This window comes from Porites lutea, chromosome 9, assembly GCF_958299795.1.
Source record: "Porites lutea chromosome 9, jaPorLute2.1, whole genome shotgun sequence".
Taxonomy (NCBI): Eukaryota; Metazoa; Cnidaria; class Anthozoa; order Scleractinia; family Poritidae; genus Porites; species Porites lutea.
In genome coordinates, this window is record NC_133209.1 from 12,870,732 (window position 1) to 12,885,646 (window position 14,915).

At 39.2% G+C, this 14,915-nt stretch overlaps 1 protein-coding gene across 1 annotated transcript in view; it reads right to left on the bottom strand.

Annotated features, from left to right (window-relative positions):
* LOC140947800 (dynein axonemal heavy chain 12-like) overlaps window positions 1–14,915 on the bottom strand; it is a 118,150-nt gene that overhangs the window by 10,149 nt on the left and 93,086 nt on the right. Inside the window, exons 66-79 of the mRNA XM_073396996.1 lie at window positions 14,234–14,306; window positions 13,880–14,021; window positions 13,606–13,798; window positions 13,300–13,459; window positions 13,061–13,093; window positions 12,369–12,541; window positions 12,103–12,243; window positions 11,544–11,613; window positions 11,237–11,325; window positions 10,153–10,297; window positions 4,390–4,540; window positions 4,063–4,136; window positions 3,730–3,909; window positions 3,370–3,510 (exon numbers count right to left, since the gene is read on the bottom strand). Of these exons, the coding sequence (XP_073253097.1) occupies window positions 3,370–3,510; window positions 3,730–3,909; window positions 4,063–4,136; window positions 4,390–4,540; window positions 10,153–10,297; window positions 11,237–11,325; window positions 11,544–11,613; window positions 12,103–12,243; window positions 12,369–12,541; window positions 13,061–13,093; window positions 13,300–13,459; window positions 13,606–13,798; window positions 13,880–14,021; window positions 14,234–14,306 (1,765 nt within the window). The remainder of the gene's footprint in view (window positions 1–3,369; window positions 3,511–3,729; window positions 3,910–4,062; window positions 4,137–4,389; window positions 4,541–10,152; window positions 10,298–11,236; window positions 11,326–11,543; window positions 11,614–12,102; window positions 12,244–12,368; window positions 12,542–13,060; window positions 13,094–13,299; window positions 13,460–13,605; window positions 13,799–13,879; window positions 14,022–14,233; window positions 14,307–14,915) is intronic.

Genomic DNA, 14,915 nt, shown 5'->3' on the forward strand with positions numbered 1-14,915 from the left:
GACGTTTGAAAAACGTAGTCAACGACAGAGCAACAAAATCAAACCGCTTTGTTTCAGTAAACAAAAGACTGAAAAAATAACACTTTCTTTTGAACTGCCAGCCATTTCTAAAACACGTCTCAAGGCCATGACAATGACCTTACCCGAGGTTGGTGCTAAACTTCTCTAACAGCACGTGTTGTATACTTGTGCAACTTTTCAGAAAGGGTAAACGACACAAATCGATCTCAGTATAAAAGCAGATTCTCCGTCGGCGATGAATACACTGAAAGGAATATGAAAACAAAGGACTTAAAAAAAAATCGCACTTCCCTGTGTTTTCTGTGTGATGTTCGGCGTAGAACCTTTATGCGAAAACACTGCCGATTGGAAGAGTTTATTAACTCCGGCTTCAAGTAAAAATTAAACGCTTCTCTAACACCCCTACGATGCTGAAATTCTGTAACCTTCCGGACAGAGTTAAACGAAAATAACCGATCCATAAAAAGCAGATGTCCAGTTGGTTATGAATACGAATAAGTAAACAAAAGATTGAAAAAAATAATCGCGCCTCCTTTTCAATGGCCCGCGAAGTTTAAAACAGGGCTCAAGTCCCCACACTTACTGATAAAATTTATTGCTCTCTGTAAGTAAAAACCACACGCGCTTGTTGCGTAACTCCTCTTTCATGCAAGTGCTGTATAATGCACAACTATTCGTTTTTAGATGAAGTAAAAGGAACACACCTGTTTTATTCAAAGCGCGTTGTCGCGCAAAGAGAAAGCCGGTTGTTTCAGAACGTATTCTCGGTCGCTTCGGAAACTATGACTTTAATCTTTGGAGTAACGGAGTAAAGTATCGGCAGAAATCTATGCACGCGGCGGGTTCATGCAAAAAATAAAAGCAATGATGGAACTAAAAGATCAAGTTTTCAGTTCACTGCCTCAATGCTTGATGTGTTAAGAAGCTGAAGCAAAGACTAACAATTTGTGAACGTCTGTACTGCATATGAAAATGCATCTTCTAGAAGAATAGCTCTCCAAAGCTCCTGAATGAGAAGCTATAGACTATTTCACGCGGTACCCTCGTGAAATTTCAATTCTTTACAGATCAACTAGCACACCCCACCCCCGTGGAACGCAAGTTTTTCACGCCGAAGGTTTCCAATTATTCAAACAAGCTTCGGGTTGGTCTGGGAAGGCGTCACCCAGAACAAAAGAACTATTGTTTGATAGGCAAATTCAGGTCGGTAAAATAGACATCTCTTGATACGGAAAGGAAAACACTACAGACTCCTGGGGGTGCTAGAGAACGTTCGACTGGATGAACGGCTGGGCCAGGCGTCTGCAACTAAAGAGTATCTACGGAGGATATCTATTATATGGTCCAGCCCCCTATCTGATTGTAACCGTGTAAAGGCAACTAATCAGTATGCACTCCCGGTGCTGCGGTACTTAGTGTGAACACAGCATTGGACTCTATCAGAGTTAAGAGATGTGGACAGAGCAGCTCGGAAGATCATAGTTGAGAACGATGGCAAGCACCCAGCTAGCCTAACTTCTTTGTTATATCTAAGGGAGAAAGGGGGTAGAGGCCTACGATCAGTCGAACACAAGTACAAGATCACTAAAATCAAATTGCTTCTGAAATTGTATCAGAATTCGGACCGGACTGTGGAAGCAGTTAGAATTGGAAGAACATGCTATGGCATTAGGCCACCCGTCGCTTGTAAAGAAAGCAGCTAAGTACGCTGAAGAACTCAACATCACACTTCAGCTTGATATCCAAAATCCCGTGTGGGTTACAAAGGAAGGAAAGGTGGTGAATGCAGCAAGAGCTGGGAACCTGTTGAAGAAATCTCAAGAGATGCAGTTCTTGGAGGTCGCTATAGACGAAAAGTGACAAGGAAAGTTATTCCGTATCAGATGGGAAGATGAGAGCCTAAACACAACCAGCTGCTTTGCATGGTTAAAAGGTTGGGCTACACGCCCTACATATACAATCGCGGGCATGTATGAACTGTATGAGCAGTTGTTATCTACGAAGCTCTACACAAAGGAGAAGACGCAAACCTCCACCGACGGCGAAGTCCTATGCAGGTTATGTGGGAAGGTAGCTGAGAGCGTTGCACATGTACTGGCTGGATGCTCCTGCCTGGCACAAACCAAGTACCAATACAAGCATAATGCAGCTTTAAAGATTCTGTTTTTTGAGCTCCTGCGAGAGCATGGGTTAATAGAAGAGGTTCCACCATGGTACTCACCGGTGATGCCAAAACCAGCCTACCAGAACACCGCGAGTGAGGCGTTTTGGGATATTCCAATCTATGCAGAGCACAACGAAGTTAGAGCAAATCGGATCGACGCGCGACTTGTCAGCCACGAGAGGAAAGAAGTCTGCACCATTGAAATGAGCTGCCCATTTATCGAGAGTAGAGCCAAGAAAGTTGAGGAAAAGACACTCAAGTATGGGCCAGTGATGTGGGAGCTGAAGCAGAGATACAATGGCTACAGGGTTGAACAGTACAACGTAATAATTGACGTACTGGGTAGTTACTCTAAACACCTAGAGAAGTCACTGAGGAAGCTACTAGGAGCGAGATGCGTACGTACTTTAGCGGATGCAGAAGTTGGTCATCTCAAACACTTTGAACATTGCCCGAACACTTAAGATAAATACTTAGTCAGGGCGCTAAGGACACCAGATTTTAGGTTATTTTTGTTCTCCAGAAATCCAGAAACACAAGTGTCGCAAAACCTGTATTTTACTGATGTTTTTACGGGGATTTTATAGAGTATAAGAGTTTGATATTATTCTAAATAGGCTTTTAGTAGAGATAACCACATTATGATGGCCTCTGTAGGTTTATAAGAGATAATGAGAGTATTAAAAATTGAATAATTCTCTAAATAGGCTTCTAGTAGAGATAATTATATCATCATGTCTTTGCGTAGGTTTTACAGAGTATAAGAATTTAATAATATTCTAAATTGGCTTTTTACGTAGAGAGATTCATTTCATTATGTAGATTAGGATTGTATTAGGTTTCGTACCGAACTTTTTCTATTTCTAAGAATAGCTTCTCAAGTGGTGTAGGCTACGTTATGCACCCTATACTACTCATAATGAGGACAGCATTCCAAAGTTTTATACTGCGAGATAATAATGATTTGTAACTCTAGGAATGACTGTTTTTCTCCGCAATCAGCCATCTTCTGATGCTCCGTAAGCTATAAAACACTCTAGGCTTATACGGCGTATGATGTATTCCGAGTTTTAGTCGCGAAGATTTACGGCTGGAATTAAACAGAAACAGGGACCTTAAGCTACTACAATGGATATGGCAGCAGAGAAGTAAACTTATACACAAGTCTGTTTAAATGTACTTACAGGAGCTTTGGCAGCGCATCCAGTAAAGAACTCTTGATCAGAAATTGGATCACTGAGGTACGACTGTAGCAGATTTTGACGCAGCCCTGTCGGGGGCTCATTCGTCATTTTGACGCCATTCTGAAGCACGGTCACAGGAAACTACAGATTAAAAAAAAACAACAACAACAACAACAAATTAAAAGAAGAAGAAAAAAACTCTTGAGAAGAATTACACTTCTTTAAACTCCTATTTAGAGAAATGATTTGACCTTGAAAATAGAGCTAATGGAATCTAAACGCTACCAGTATATCGATCTACCTAGTAACTATCCCACTGGGGATAGTTACCAGGTTGTGGACCCAGTGCGGTGTTGTTACCTTGTCTGACGGGTAACTAGTAAGCCATAACCTGAAGTCTTGATGGGTGGTTTCTGGTGACAAGTCTTCGCAAATCTTCTCCAGTGAAGTCATCCACGACACTGCTAAGTGGCAATTCTGGAGTACAACCCAGCTTCCGTCCTTAACTGCGTTCTCTATTAAACGTGCAGCGACAGGGCCCTGTAAACAATTCAACAAATGGTATAGCGTTCGCGTTTATTTCTTCCCCCTCTCTACCATCATAACCTCAACTCAGCCTTACTTCTCTAAACATCTAAAACAAACACTTAATCACTTGATCATGGACATTGAGAACAATACTGTTTTGTGTACCTGTCCCTGGCCGAGAGAGATGGCGTTAAATTTGTCGCCATTGAAACCTTTGTCAGCAGCAAACTTCATCAGTCCTTGAAAAACAAGCAAACAAAACAGGAATTTAAAAAAAAGTAATAAATAAAGAGAAAACAATGTTATTAGCAAACAGCAACAGCAACAAAGCAAGCACAGTTCTACTTCGTAAGTTATGTAACGTAAAGTAATAAGCAAGAGACCTTGATACGTAATAGTACAAATAATGCTGTTATTGTTATTTACAATTGTTTAAGTTCAGACAACTGTTAGTCTTAAAGGATAAAATAGTAGCTAACTGTAATAACCAACCGGCCATGGGATCAGCTCCAGGGGACAGCACGAAGATAAGAGGTGCACAGCAATTTGAATCCACGTAGCTCTTGGCCAAGTCAAACGGTGGCGGCTGTACAAATTTGCTGCCAAGTTTGTCTTCCACAAAATTAGTTACAAGTGGGACAACCTATCAAAGAAACATGATGGACTAGTGAATGATGCGTTCTGAAAAAAATTGGGTTTTACTGCAAGGAAGTAAACTATGCGTGGATCATGTAGAAGCTTCAATATGTTTCACAACGTCAAAAGTTGATTGCTATTATCGTGGTAAGGTGGTATAAGGAACTTTGGATATGAATGCTGACGCTTCGACTCTGCTGCTAGTCTACGATTGAACAAATGTCAATAATTGGATGTGATGGCGAACATTGGTTTGAGACTACCGTGTGGCACGAAATTTTTGCGGGTTCTAATTTTTGGGATTTTTGCGGTTTTTCTTGCGATCCGCAAAAATAAGTTCCCGCACACATTTTTCCCACAAAAATTTACTCCAGAGTAAATATTCTCTAACTTAAATTCGCTACCCAAAAATACAGTACTAAGAAATCGTGTCTGTTCAATCACAATTTGCCTCTTTCATTCAGAAACAACAAAATACTGGTTTATTGCTTAAAAATATGTTTTCCTATTGGACGTACTTAATAAAAACGAAAATAATACAATGCTGGGTACTGGGTACTTTCTGAAAATCGCAAAAATTAATTCCCAGCAAGAAAAACCAATCTGTTCTAATCGCAAAAATTAGTTTCCGCAAAACACCAGGTTGATCCGTTGGCATTTACGCTTCAAGAATTTCAGCTCTGCTATCCTTGTTAAATTTGGTTCCATGCAAGTAAACTCGCTGCGATTAAACCCTGTGGATCTACTAAGCGGCAACGCCTACATTGCTAAAAGCAGAAGTATGACCGAGAAATTCGATTCAACTGTGCCCAGCCCCCCGCCGTTTCAGAGCTCCCACGCCAAAGCGATCTAACCAGCTTTGGAACCTGATTACATTTACTAGCCAAGAATTGCACCGATATGGCGGTTCACACAACACTTCCCACGTTATTACACTACATCTGACGAAATGTGGCGTCCTATTTTTGAAGTGACTATAACATGTAACAAAGATAATATACTCTACCATTCTCTACACTATCTTACGTAGATAAGAAACAAATCTTATTTGTCTACTCAAGTACTGATCAATTAACACAAACGTTCTGTGGTATATGGCTTGTGTAACGCAACACTAAAGCATTGGAGGAAAGTCTTAAGACGTGATAACGAAAATGATTTGGTAGTTTCGGGTGCCTCAGTTCAGCCATTTAAGAACTCACCTCCGAATTGCCGGCAAGCACGCGCGTTTTATGTATCTAAATCTTTCCAAAAGCTTACATCAGAAGTTCGTCTTGTTGAGGCTGGCTTCACAGATCAGACAATTACGGCGTTATCTGTTCTTCCATTCAAGCTCACAAAAAACAGAAAGATTTCTATGTTTCAGTTTAAAATAAACCATCACATCCTGTACACTCGCGACAAACTTTTCAAGGCCAAAATTACTGACAGTGACTCCTGTTATGTGTGTGAATCGAAGCAGACCGTAGAGCGTCTGGTTGTAGAATGCCAGCATGTTCACTCCTTCTGGAACCTCTTTACCTCTTGGTGGAACGATAATAACTCGTCCTCAGTGTCGTTGACCGATAACGATAAGATTTACGGATATCTCCCTGAGAATCGATCCTTCCATACGTTTAATCTTTGCCTGACAGTAGCTCGGTTTTATATCTACACCGAAGCCAAAGAAAGCGAACCATATAGTTTCTTAGCCTTTAAAGCTGTTCTAAAATACAAATTGTCTATAGAACCTTCAAGGGTGAATCTTTCAGCCTCTAGCCGAAATTAAGCTTGACTTGTATAGTTATTTCTGTTATTGAGTTGTATTTTTTTATTTATCTATCTAACTATTCATTTTTTGTTGTAATTAATAATTGCAACCTGTATACCTTGTATCTTGTCTGTTCCTATTATTTTAGTTTTGTAATGTCATTCTTTGTTTGTTAATATTGTATATTGTATTGTACTTACCAATAAGCTTCAATACTCAAAAAAAAAAATACTGATCAATACAACTCTAAGTAATAAAAAAGCATTATATATACAAAAACATTTTAAGGCAGACAAAAGTAACAGAATATTAGCGGAGCTCGACGCGCGGGCGGAGCCGCATTGCTAAGAAAATCTATCCATTGTAGAAAATTTGGTAATCACGTGAACGTACACCAAACGACCGACCGTCTATCTGCATCATAGGGAAACCAACGTTTACCCCCTTACTTTCTAGCTAGTCTGGGAGCCCAGGAGAAAACTGATTGCACATCAATATTGTGATCAATTGACAGCTGTCAAAACAGGGTATCCGCTGACCAGTATCACATGACCGTATCGCGGGCTCAGGTGTCTACTCATCGAGGTCGAGTATTTTGTAAAGTTATCGGCTGACAAGTTACTAGTTTTCAAATGATCGCAGGCTCAAGTTAATTTTCTTAAGAAATGAGATATGTTGTTTTATGTCACTATGGCCCCGCACTGTTAAGATTTTGATTTCAAACTGACCCCCGACGCGAAGATCCAGCCAGTTATTTGACCTTTTCTTACCATGGTCACGCGTTGGTTACGCTCTACGTCCAATTTGTATGCTCTGATTGGTCAAATTTTGACAGGTGAGTTCATGCGCAAAATTTACGCAGCATCTTGAAACTTGTCTACCTCGACAGCTGAAGCTGACAGAGTTTTGTGTCAACTTGTGATGTTTTTAACGGTCTTTTTCCACTGGATGTACAAAATGAAATATAGCTGCTATCAGGAGTCTTCTGTTATTTATGGCTGGTTTGTTTATTGGGTTTTTGGTTGAGAAATGCATCGCTTGACAAAGTCGGAAATCCGATTTCGGATGGCATCTTTTACGTTTTTCACCTTGCTTGATGCATAAGAGGGTTTAAAAGTCTCAAACGATTCTGGCCTTAACTTGATTGCTTTCAGGAGCTGCATCTCGAATGGTAAGCCTGAGTAATTATTATATTTGATGTTTTTTTAAATATTTAATTTAATGAAGTCGAGCACAGTTTATGCGGCAAGTTTATACGCTTTTGTAAGATTTGAGACAATGATCTGACCTAGTATCAGGTTTGATAACATAGACACGTTTAACGTGCATGAGCTATGTTGAATGCTTCAGTGTACCTGTATCAACAATCTACCGTTCTAATCCTAAATTAAGACTATTTTTTGGGCGAAATTGGGTATCGCTGTCCATTAATGATTTTCATCATTGTTTTAGATGGTTACATCATCATTATTCGCGACGTTGTCACGTCCGATTCTACTTAATGAAACAGTCTTTAACTTAGACGACTTGATTCTAAAAGTGTTAGCTTTTTAAAAGAAAAGAGCCTTCACTTAAGGCACTAGTTTCAAAACTTAAGTGGCCTTCATACAATCATTTTATTCTAATTACTGTGAAAAGCCAGTCTGCATGAGATATACAGTCATACAGTTTGCAAGTGAAAGTGTTGGACTTTTCCCCTTTCGTGGTTCGTACGTTAGGGAATTCGAAGTTATCACACAGTAATTCAGTAAACAGGATTATAAAAATAACTCATGCGCAGAATTTGCACGTGAAGGTGAAGGTGTCATTTTCACAATTCGCACGTAAAATAAGGCAAATTGTTTACTAGAAAATTTGCTCAAACGATTTTAACAAATCACCCCGGCTTTACAATATCTGTAATTAAATTATGTTTCATGCAACGTTAAGGTTGATAGCCCAGCGCTGACTTTCTTCCACGAAAATTATCAAACTGTTTCTACTCATATCACGTTATTCCACTCAATAAAACAATGTGTAACAGGTGTAATTATTTTGTCAACTAGCCTCTTCCCATTTAATTCCCTGAGGTTACTGCTTCTACTTAAATTACGCATCTTTACTAGATAAAATACGTTTCAACAACTATAATGACTCTTAAGCAGCAAAAGTGTTTCATGTTGTTCACCTAATTCGTGTTCTTTTTTGCAGGTACGAAAAAGGTCTGTTGAACTTCGCAAGCGATGGAATAAAGCTTGTTTACAGGATTAACAATACTCGCCTTGCCTTTCAAACTTCTAAAACCACAATTATAGGCTGCATACTCCAGAATTAAAGTCCATATCTAAATTTCAATTATTGTTTCATTGGAGGAACTTTGAAAAAATATGATCTTTTACACTGTACCTTGAAGCAGGTGAAACAGAACTCATAAATTATGAAATACGTGCGTACCGTCCGCGATAGCCGAATTAGGTCAGAAATGTCTTGAATTAGCAACCAGTTTGAATCATAAAGATATTTCAATGTTATGCTTCTAAACACTTTTAGCCGTAGTAAAAGACGAAAAAATTGTCAAGAATCAAGATGGCGGTCTCAAAGTGCCCTTGTTTGACCTTAAGCCGAGTGAATGTTATGTTAGATGCCAAAATCGCATTGGTTCCTATGCATCAACTCATAGCACCTTCAACCTTCCTGGCTCCTGCAACAGAAATCCGAACACACAAAGCCATATAGATACATACGCTCAAACCACTGACATATGAGCTAGTTTTTCAAAATAGCTCAGTAAGCTTACAGAACTTTAAAAAGCATTTAGATATATTTTCTCACCGCAAATAAAAAGAAAACGTCCCGAAGAATATTTAGTTATAAATTTGGCTGTAAAAGAGTTCATCTTTGAAAAAAGGCAAACACTAGGAGGCCGGCTTAAAACATATACTTAAGCTTTAAGCTTTAACACTCAGAATTTTTAGAGACACTTTAATACTTGTCTTCGTAATGAAAATTGTTGTCTCCGTAAATTTTTCACCGAATTATATATTTTTTACTGATTGTTAGCTAGTAGTCTCTATTGCAATTTTAATCACTTGTCCGTGCCGTTTGATTTTAGTCGTTCATGAACATCGCTTGCAGGAGTACTCAAAATGCTGCGCGGATTCAACGGTTTTTAAGATTACACGTTATAAAACCATAAAATAAAACGATAAACGTAATAAATTCTTTACTATGTTGAAGCGTAACTCTATTAACGTTCATTCAAGCACTCTATCACAGCCCGTACCACAAATTTGGCGCTTGTCAGAAGTGAGAACCGGCTGGCGGTATAGGTGATTTTGCAAATTTTTTGAACGGTTTCGTTAAAAGCCCACGATTGATCGTCCTGAATATTGACTGAGTCCCCTTTGTCTTGAAAAATTGTAAAATACTGCATTCTGTCCGAGCTCTGTATGATAAATACAGCGCCTCATAGTTCTGTTTCAACTCAGATGTGTTGTATAAAAAGTATAAAAGGTTGGTTTATACACCCCCAGATTTGTTGGCAAGAGTTTGTTAAGTAAGCTTGTCGAACGCAAAAAATTCGGCCTGATTTGTTTTCCAGGCCTAATCTACTGGGATCAAGAGCCATTATGACTCTTGAATGTGATCAAAGATGATTCCTGTTTTTTGGGTGTAAACATAAGGCTATCAACTCGATGTAAGATATTTCACTCTAAAATTACTTAGCCTTTCCCTCAAAAGTCACATGAATGTGCCCTTAAGTTAACTGATTTGTGGATTACAAGTATATTGCTTGATTTAAATTATAAATTATTAATGGCAGCTTCGCGTTAAGCCCCGGCTAAATGTACATATTAGTCGAATGTTATAGTGTAAAATAGCTGTTGTACCTTGTCAGGCCTGAGACATCTAATGACGATCATCTTCTGGAAGTCGGTAAGTTTTTCAGACCACGGAGAAGGGAAGGGTGCGCGATGAGGCTCTTTACTGTCATAGATTTTACGCCACTCGTGTGTGTTACCCACAAAGCTCTTCCTAGAAAAATTACGCACAACTTAGCAAAACGTTTATTTAACTTTTGTTTTCGTTTTTAAATTGGTGAACTATTAAAAGGCAGGTTTCTGACTCCAAGGCAAAAACCCTAGGAGGCATCTTTGGAGGAGCTTACAAGTTAAAGCTCCAGCCCGGTGTGCGAGAGCATTTGACACCATGAGAGTTGAAAGTTATCCAAACCTGATCATGGGGAAGGGGTGGGTCCACGCGATAAATGAAAAAATACGAATCAATTCCCTGCGTATTATTGGCCTTTCACTGAAGTTGCGTTTTGTTACATCTCATACCTGGCGACAGAGAGATCGGCTTGGGCAGCGAGAATTTTAAACACGCAAATGGCGATAATATGAGATTTCAATCTTAATTAGTCTAGCCTAGTATAGTATAATTTACCGATTAATTTGGACGAACACATCCTTGGACCCCCGCCAGGGATAGCTAATCGGGAAGGGTAGTTTCATTGCAATCAGAGTTTTAAAAAAAAACCGAGTGAGACCTAGGCCAATCAGAAGCGAGGAATTCGAAATCTTCTGCAATTGGCTCCGTAATAATAAGTGCCTAGGGGCTCTCCCGTCCTTGTGGAAATTTTTTCCCGTTGGGATTTAGCCTGCAAATATCCAGTTAGATGCCCCTCGGTCTCTGGAGATGACAGGAACCGTGTCTTTTCAAAAGTTTTATACAGCATCGAACACAGTAGTACTGTCGCTTTTAAGGCGCGTTTACACTACAGAAAAACTAGGTCCAGACAACTTTTATAAAGAAATGCTGGAGTTTTCGCAAGGACATAGGAACCTCCATTATTTCTTTACAAACCATGTCGGTACCTTGCTACTTTTTTGATTGGTCCGCCTACGGATTTTTTTTTCTGTAGTGAAAAGCGCTTTTAATCTCTTATAGGCTATTAAAGGCAAATTCAAGTACCTAAAGTCTTTAAAGCCGTGAAGGTCGCACATGCGACACAGCTCATCCCAAGCCTTGTCTGCCAACCATGAAGGATCTGGGTTTTCCAGCTAAAAAAGGAAAAATTGATTATGAGCAAAACGATCAAGATTCTTTTCACTTTCTTTGCACCCTTGTAAGCAACGACATCGGTTCAGTCTTGGTATGGATAGCGAATAATAATAATTACAATGAATATTTATTTATTTACGCTAAGGAATTACTTCAGGTATAAAACTGCCATCAATGTGAGCCCTGCAAACAGGGACGTCAGTTTCAAATTTAGTACCTTATTTTCCAAGCCCACTCCACCAGTAAGGAAAAACATGAACTCCTCCATGTCCAACTCATTTTTTGCACTGCAGTTAAAATGAAAATCGATAAGTGAATGAACTAAAACACAACAAATGGCTAAGTATAAGAAAAAAATTAAGAGTAAAGCACTAGCTTTTTTTGTTTCGTTCACCCCAAACCACAATAGAAAAGGTCACACTGAATAGCAGTGAGTTACAAAGATCTAAGGCAACATAAAATTCATCTAGTTGCCAGGCCATACTGCAGTGGAAAGTGTGAGGGCCGGTTATTTAAACGGAGTTTAGCTCGTGCTTACAAACGGTAACAAAGCAGCGCTCTAAGCAATTTTTAGTTTTCCCAACGTTTTTATCTTGACACCATTTATCGAGAACAATTTCAATAAGGCATATAGCGTGGACTGGAAAAGCACTTATTTTCTTCAATTAAACCACTAATACGGATCCGGAGGTCTAATTTAGACCTCGTTTAAATAACCGAACCTGTGTTTACGGCGAATAAAAAGTCGAAAAAGCATTGATTGTGTTTTCACTGACCTGAGAATGTTGCAACACAACACGAAGGAGAAGAGAAGTTTGTCCTTTTCAAACAGTGAACGGCAAACGTTACAGTACAGATTATAGGTGAAGTGATCACTTAGGTAACGAAGTCGTCGTTCGAGGATCTTTGACTTGTTGCTTGAAGAAAGAAACAGCACCAGCTGATTACAATTATTTAGCAGAGGAGAAGTATTAAGTGCATGGCAGATGAGCAGTAGAGTAATAATGTGATAGTCTATCGAAACAAATTGCAAGATACAAACCTGTCATGTATGGAGTTGAGGAACAGGTTGACAAACCAGGTGAGAGAGGACTGGTACATAGGGTCAATGTTTGGTAAGTCAGTTATGGAGAAGAACAGCACTGATGCATGTGCTGCGATTGGGTTATAACCACGCCGAGACTCATTGATCTTAGCTTCTGTCTCTTCTGCGACCTAGGTAACAAAAAGACCTTTATTAGCCTTCCATATTGGTGGTGTTCAGCTGAGATCGCAGCGGCCATGTTGCCGGCGAATCGAAACGTTGTTTAAAACGTTTTTGTTAAATTCTTATGCATAAGTGTATAACAAAATTTTAAAATTTGATTTGTAAATTTTGCGCAGACATGTTATTGCTTATTACACCAGCAAGGCCGCCTTGTTATGTAGCTTAGAACTATCAATTTAGAACCTGGTAGTCTTCTGTACTTCCTGTTTAGTTTAACTGCAAGGTTTATTCTAAAGGGTAGTAAATAAAACCAAACTTAAGTTTTTAGGTCCTTTTTAACCAGAAACGTCTATCTGGATCTTTGTAACACAATTTAAAGAAGAAACCAATTGCTGGTGTTCTCTTTAAGTAACGTGACGTCTTCTTGTAGTTTTATTGATATAGCAACAGAGCAAATAGAGAGTGAACAGTCAATCTTTTAACCACATAACCTAATTAACAGGCATTGTAAATTCAGGTTGGTTTACCTTTTGTTTCTTGGATATCTCATCTGAAAGTACCTGCAAGCGAGGTTACTTTAACATCAGTAACATAATCTTAACATAAATTTGTTACTTTACGTGTCAGTGATACACTTGTCTCAAAGACCGTCTCTCTACTTAAAATCATGTACTTTCATAATTAGCTTGGTTTCTTTCTCTAGTGCTAATAAAAAGGAACTTCTTTTCGTGGGCGACTGTTTTTTTACAATACACGATGCGCTGACCTTAGACGAATCTAAAATCTGGATGGCACTTTCGTCCTCTAAGATGTTTCCTTCTGAAGAGGATAGCGTTTCCAGAATCTTGTCTTCGATCTCCTTCAGTTGCTTCTTGTTTGCAGCACTTTGTACAATTAATGCTTGTCTCTCCTCTTCAAGATCAGGCCTACACAAGAAATAACAACTATCGTTGACAAACTAAACTTAAGAGGAAAAACAAAAACAGCTCTCAGAATGTAATGGAACAGACAATGATGATGACAATCCATAAATAAATTTTGTTGTATTAAGAAACAATCAAGTCTCGCATACCTCTCTTTAGCGACAACAATTCCCAGTAATTGATCCTCCAGTCCCTCAGGAGTGATCATGAAGTTGAGAAGAGTGACTTTGGTGGACAGTTCGGGCAGGTAGTGAGGATTTCGTAACTTCGTAGTAATGTAGAACCGGAAATCATCCGAGTATTCAATAACACTCTCACCCAAACGAAGACACTTAACCCCTCCTACAATTGTAATACAGACAAGTAACACATTAAGGCATCAATTAACAATAAAGTGCACGAGACAAAACTCAGGTCACAAACCTTGTTTAAAGGTTTGCTTGAGTAAGAGAGGTTCAAGGGAAGGATCCAGCTCTTCTCCAACATTTTCAAGTAGCACGGGGTTTCCAAATTGAATGCTGTTCTCCAGAGTTCGAATGTAATCGGCGTCTGTCAATTTAATCACCTACCCGAAAATAATATTAGAGTTAAAAACGTTGTTGGCAAGTACTCTGTAATAATTAAACGAATGGATTACAATCTGCTAAAAATAAAACAAAAAAAAAAACAAACAAACAAAAAGAAAATGAAAAGCTCGAAAACAACGTCTTTAGCGTTTGCTGTAGTGATACAACAGTCTGCCATAAGAGCGAGATTAACCGGATTTCACATTCCTACCGAGAGTTGATTTTCCTTTTCAGAATTTTTGATCCACTTATTTGCCTGCCCTTGCGGATCGATCATCAGGGGCCTGAAAAAAAAAAGGTATGAGCGGCGCATGTCTATTTACCCTTCTCAGTATCAGTGAAATGAGTGTCGCAGAAGGGCGTGGGTCCGGTTATTTGAAAATCGATTTAAATCGATTATCAAATGCTCGTAAAGCTAGCTATTACAGAACATAGACTGTTCACAGTCTCCTATTTTCCCGTAAGATCGAGCGCTCACCGTCACAGCCATTATTTATAACTGATTTCAAATGTACCGAGGGGGCAGGCGTCGGGATTTATAGCGTCGGAGGAAGAGAGGCACAAAAAATAGAGGCATGAAAATTCCTCTCACGCCCACTGAACGCGAGCTATTTTTCTCGCCTACTCCGAGCTCTATTTCTCTCGCCTACTCCCAAATCGTCCCCCGCCCCCTTTACATTAGATACACCTTCAAGCTAGAGTCGGTCTGTATCGCTTGTTCTCGACGATCTAATGGAAAAAAGTGGACTGTGAACAGTCTAGCTATTACCCCACAAGACTTCATTCGTCTCGCTAACATGTTTCAAAAATTCAATTTTATGCTTCTCGTGAGGGCACCTCAAAGCGTAAAGAAAAGTGTAAAAACACTCTGGAAAAGTCTCTCTAAGCTACGT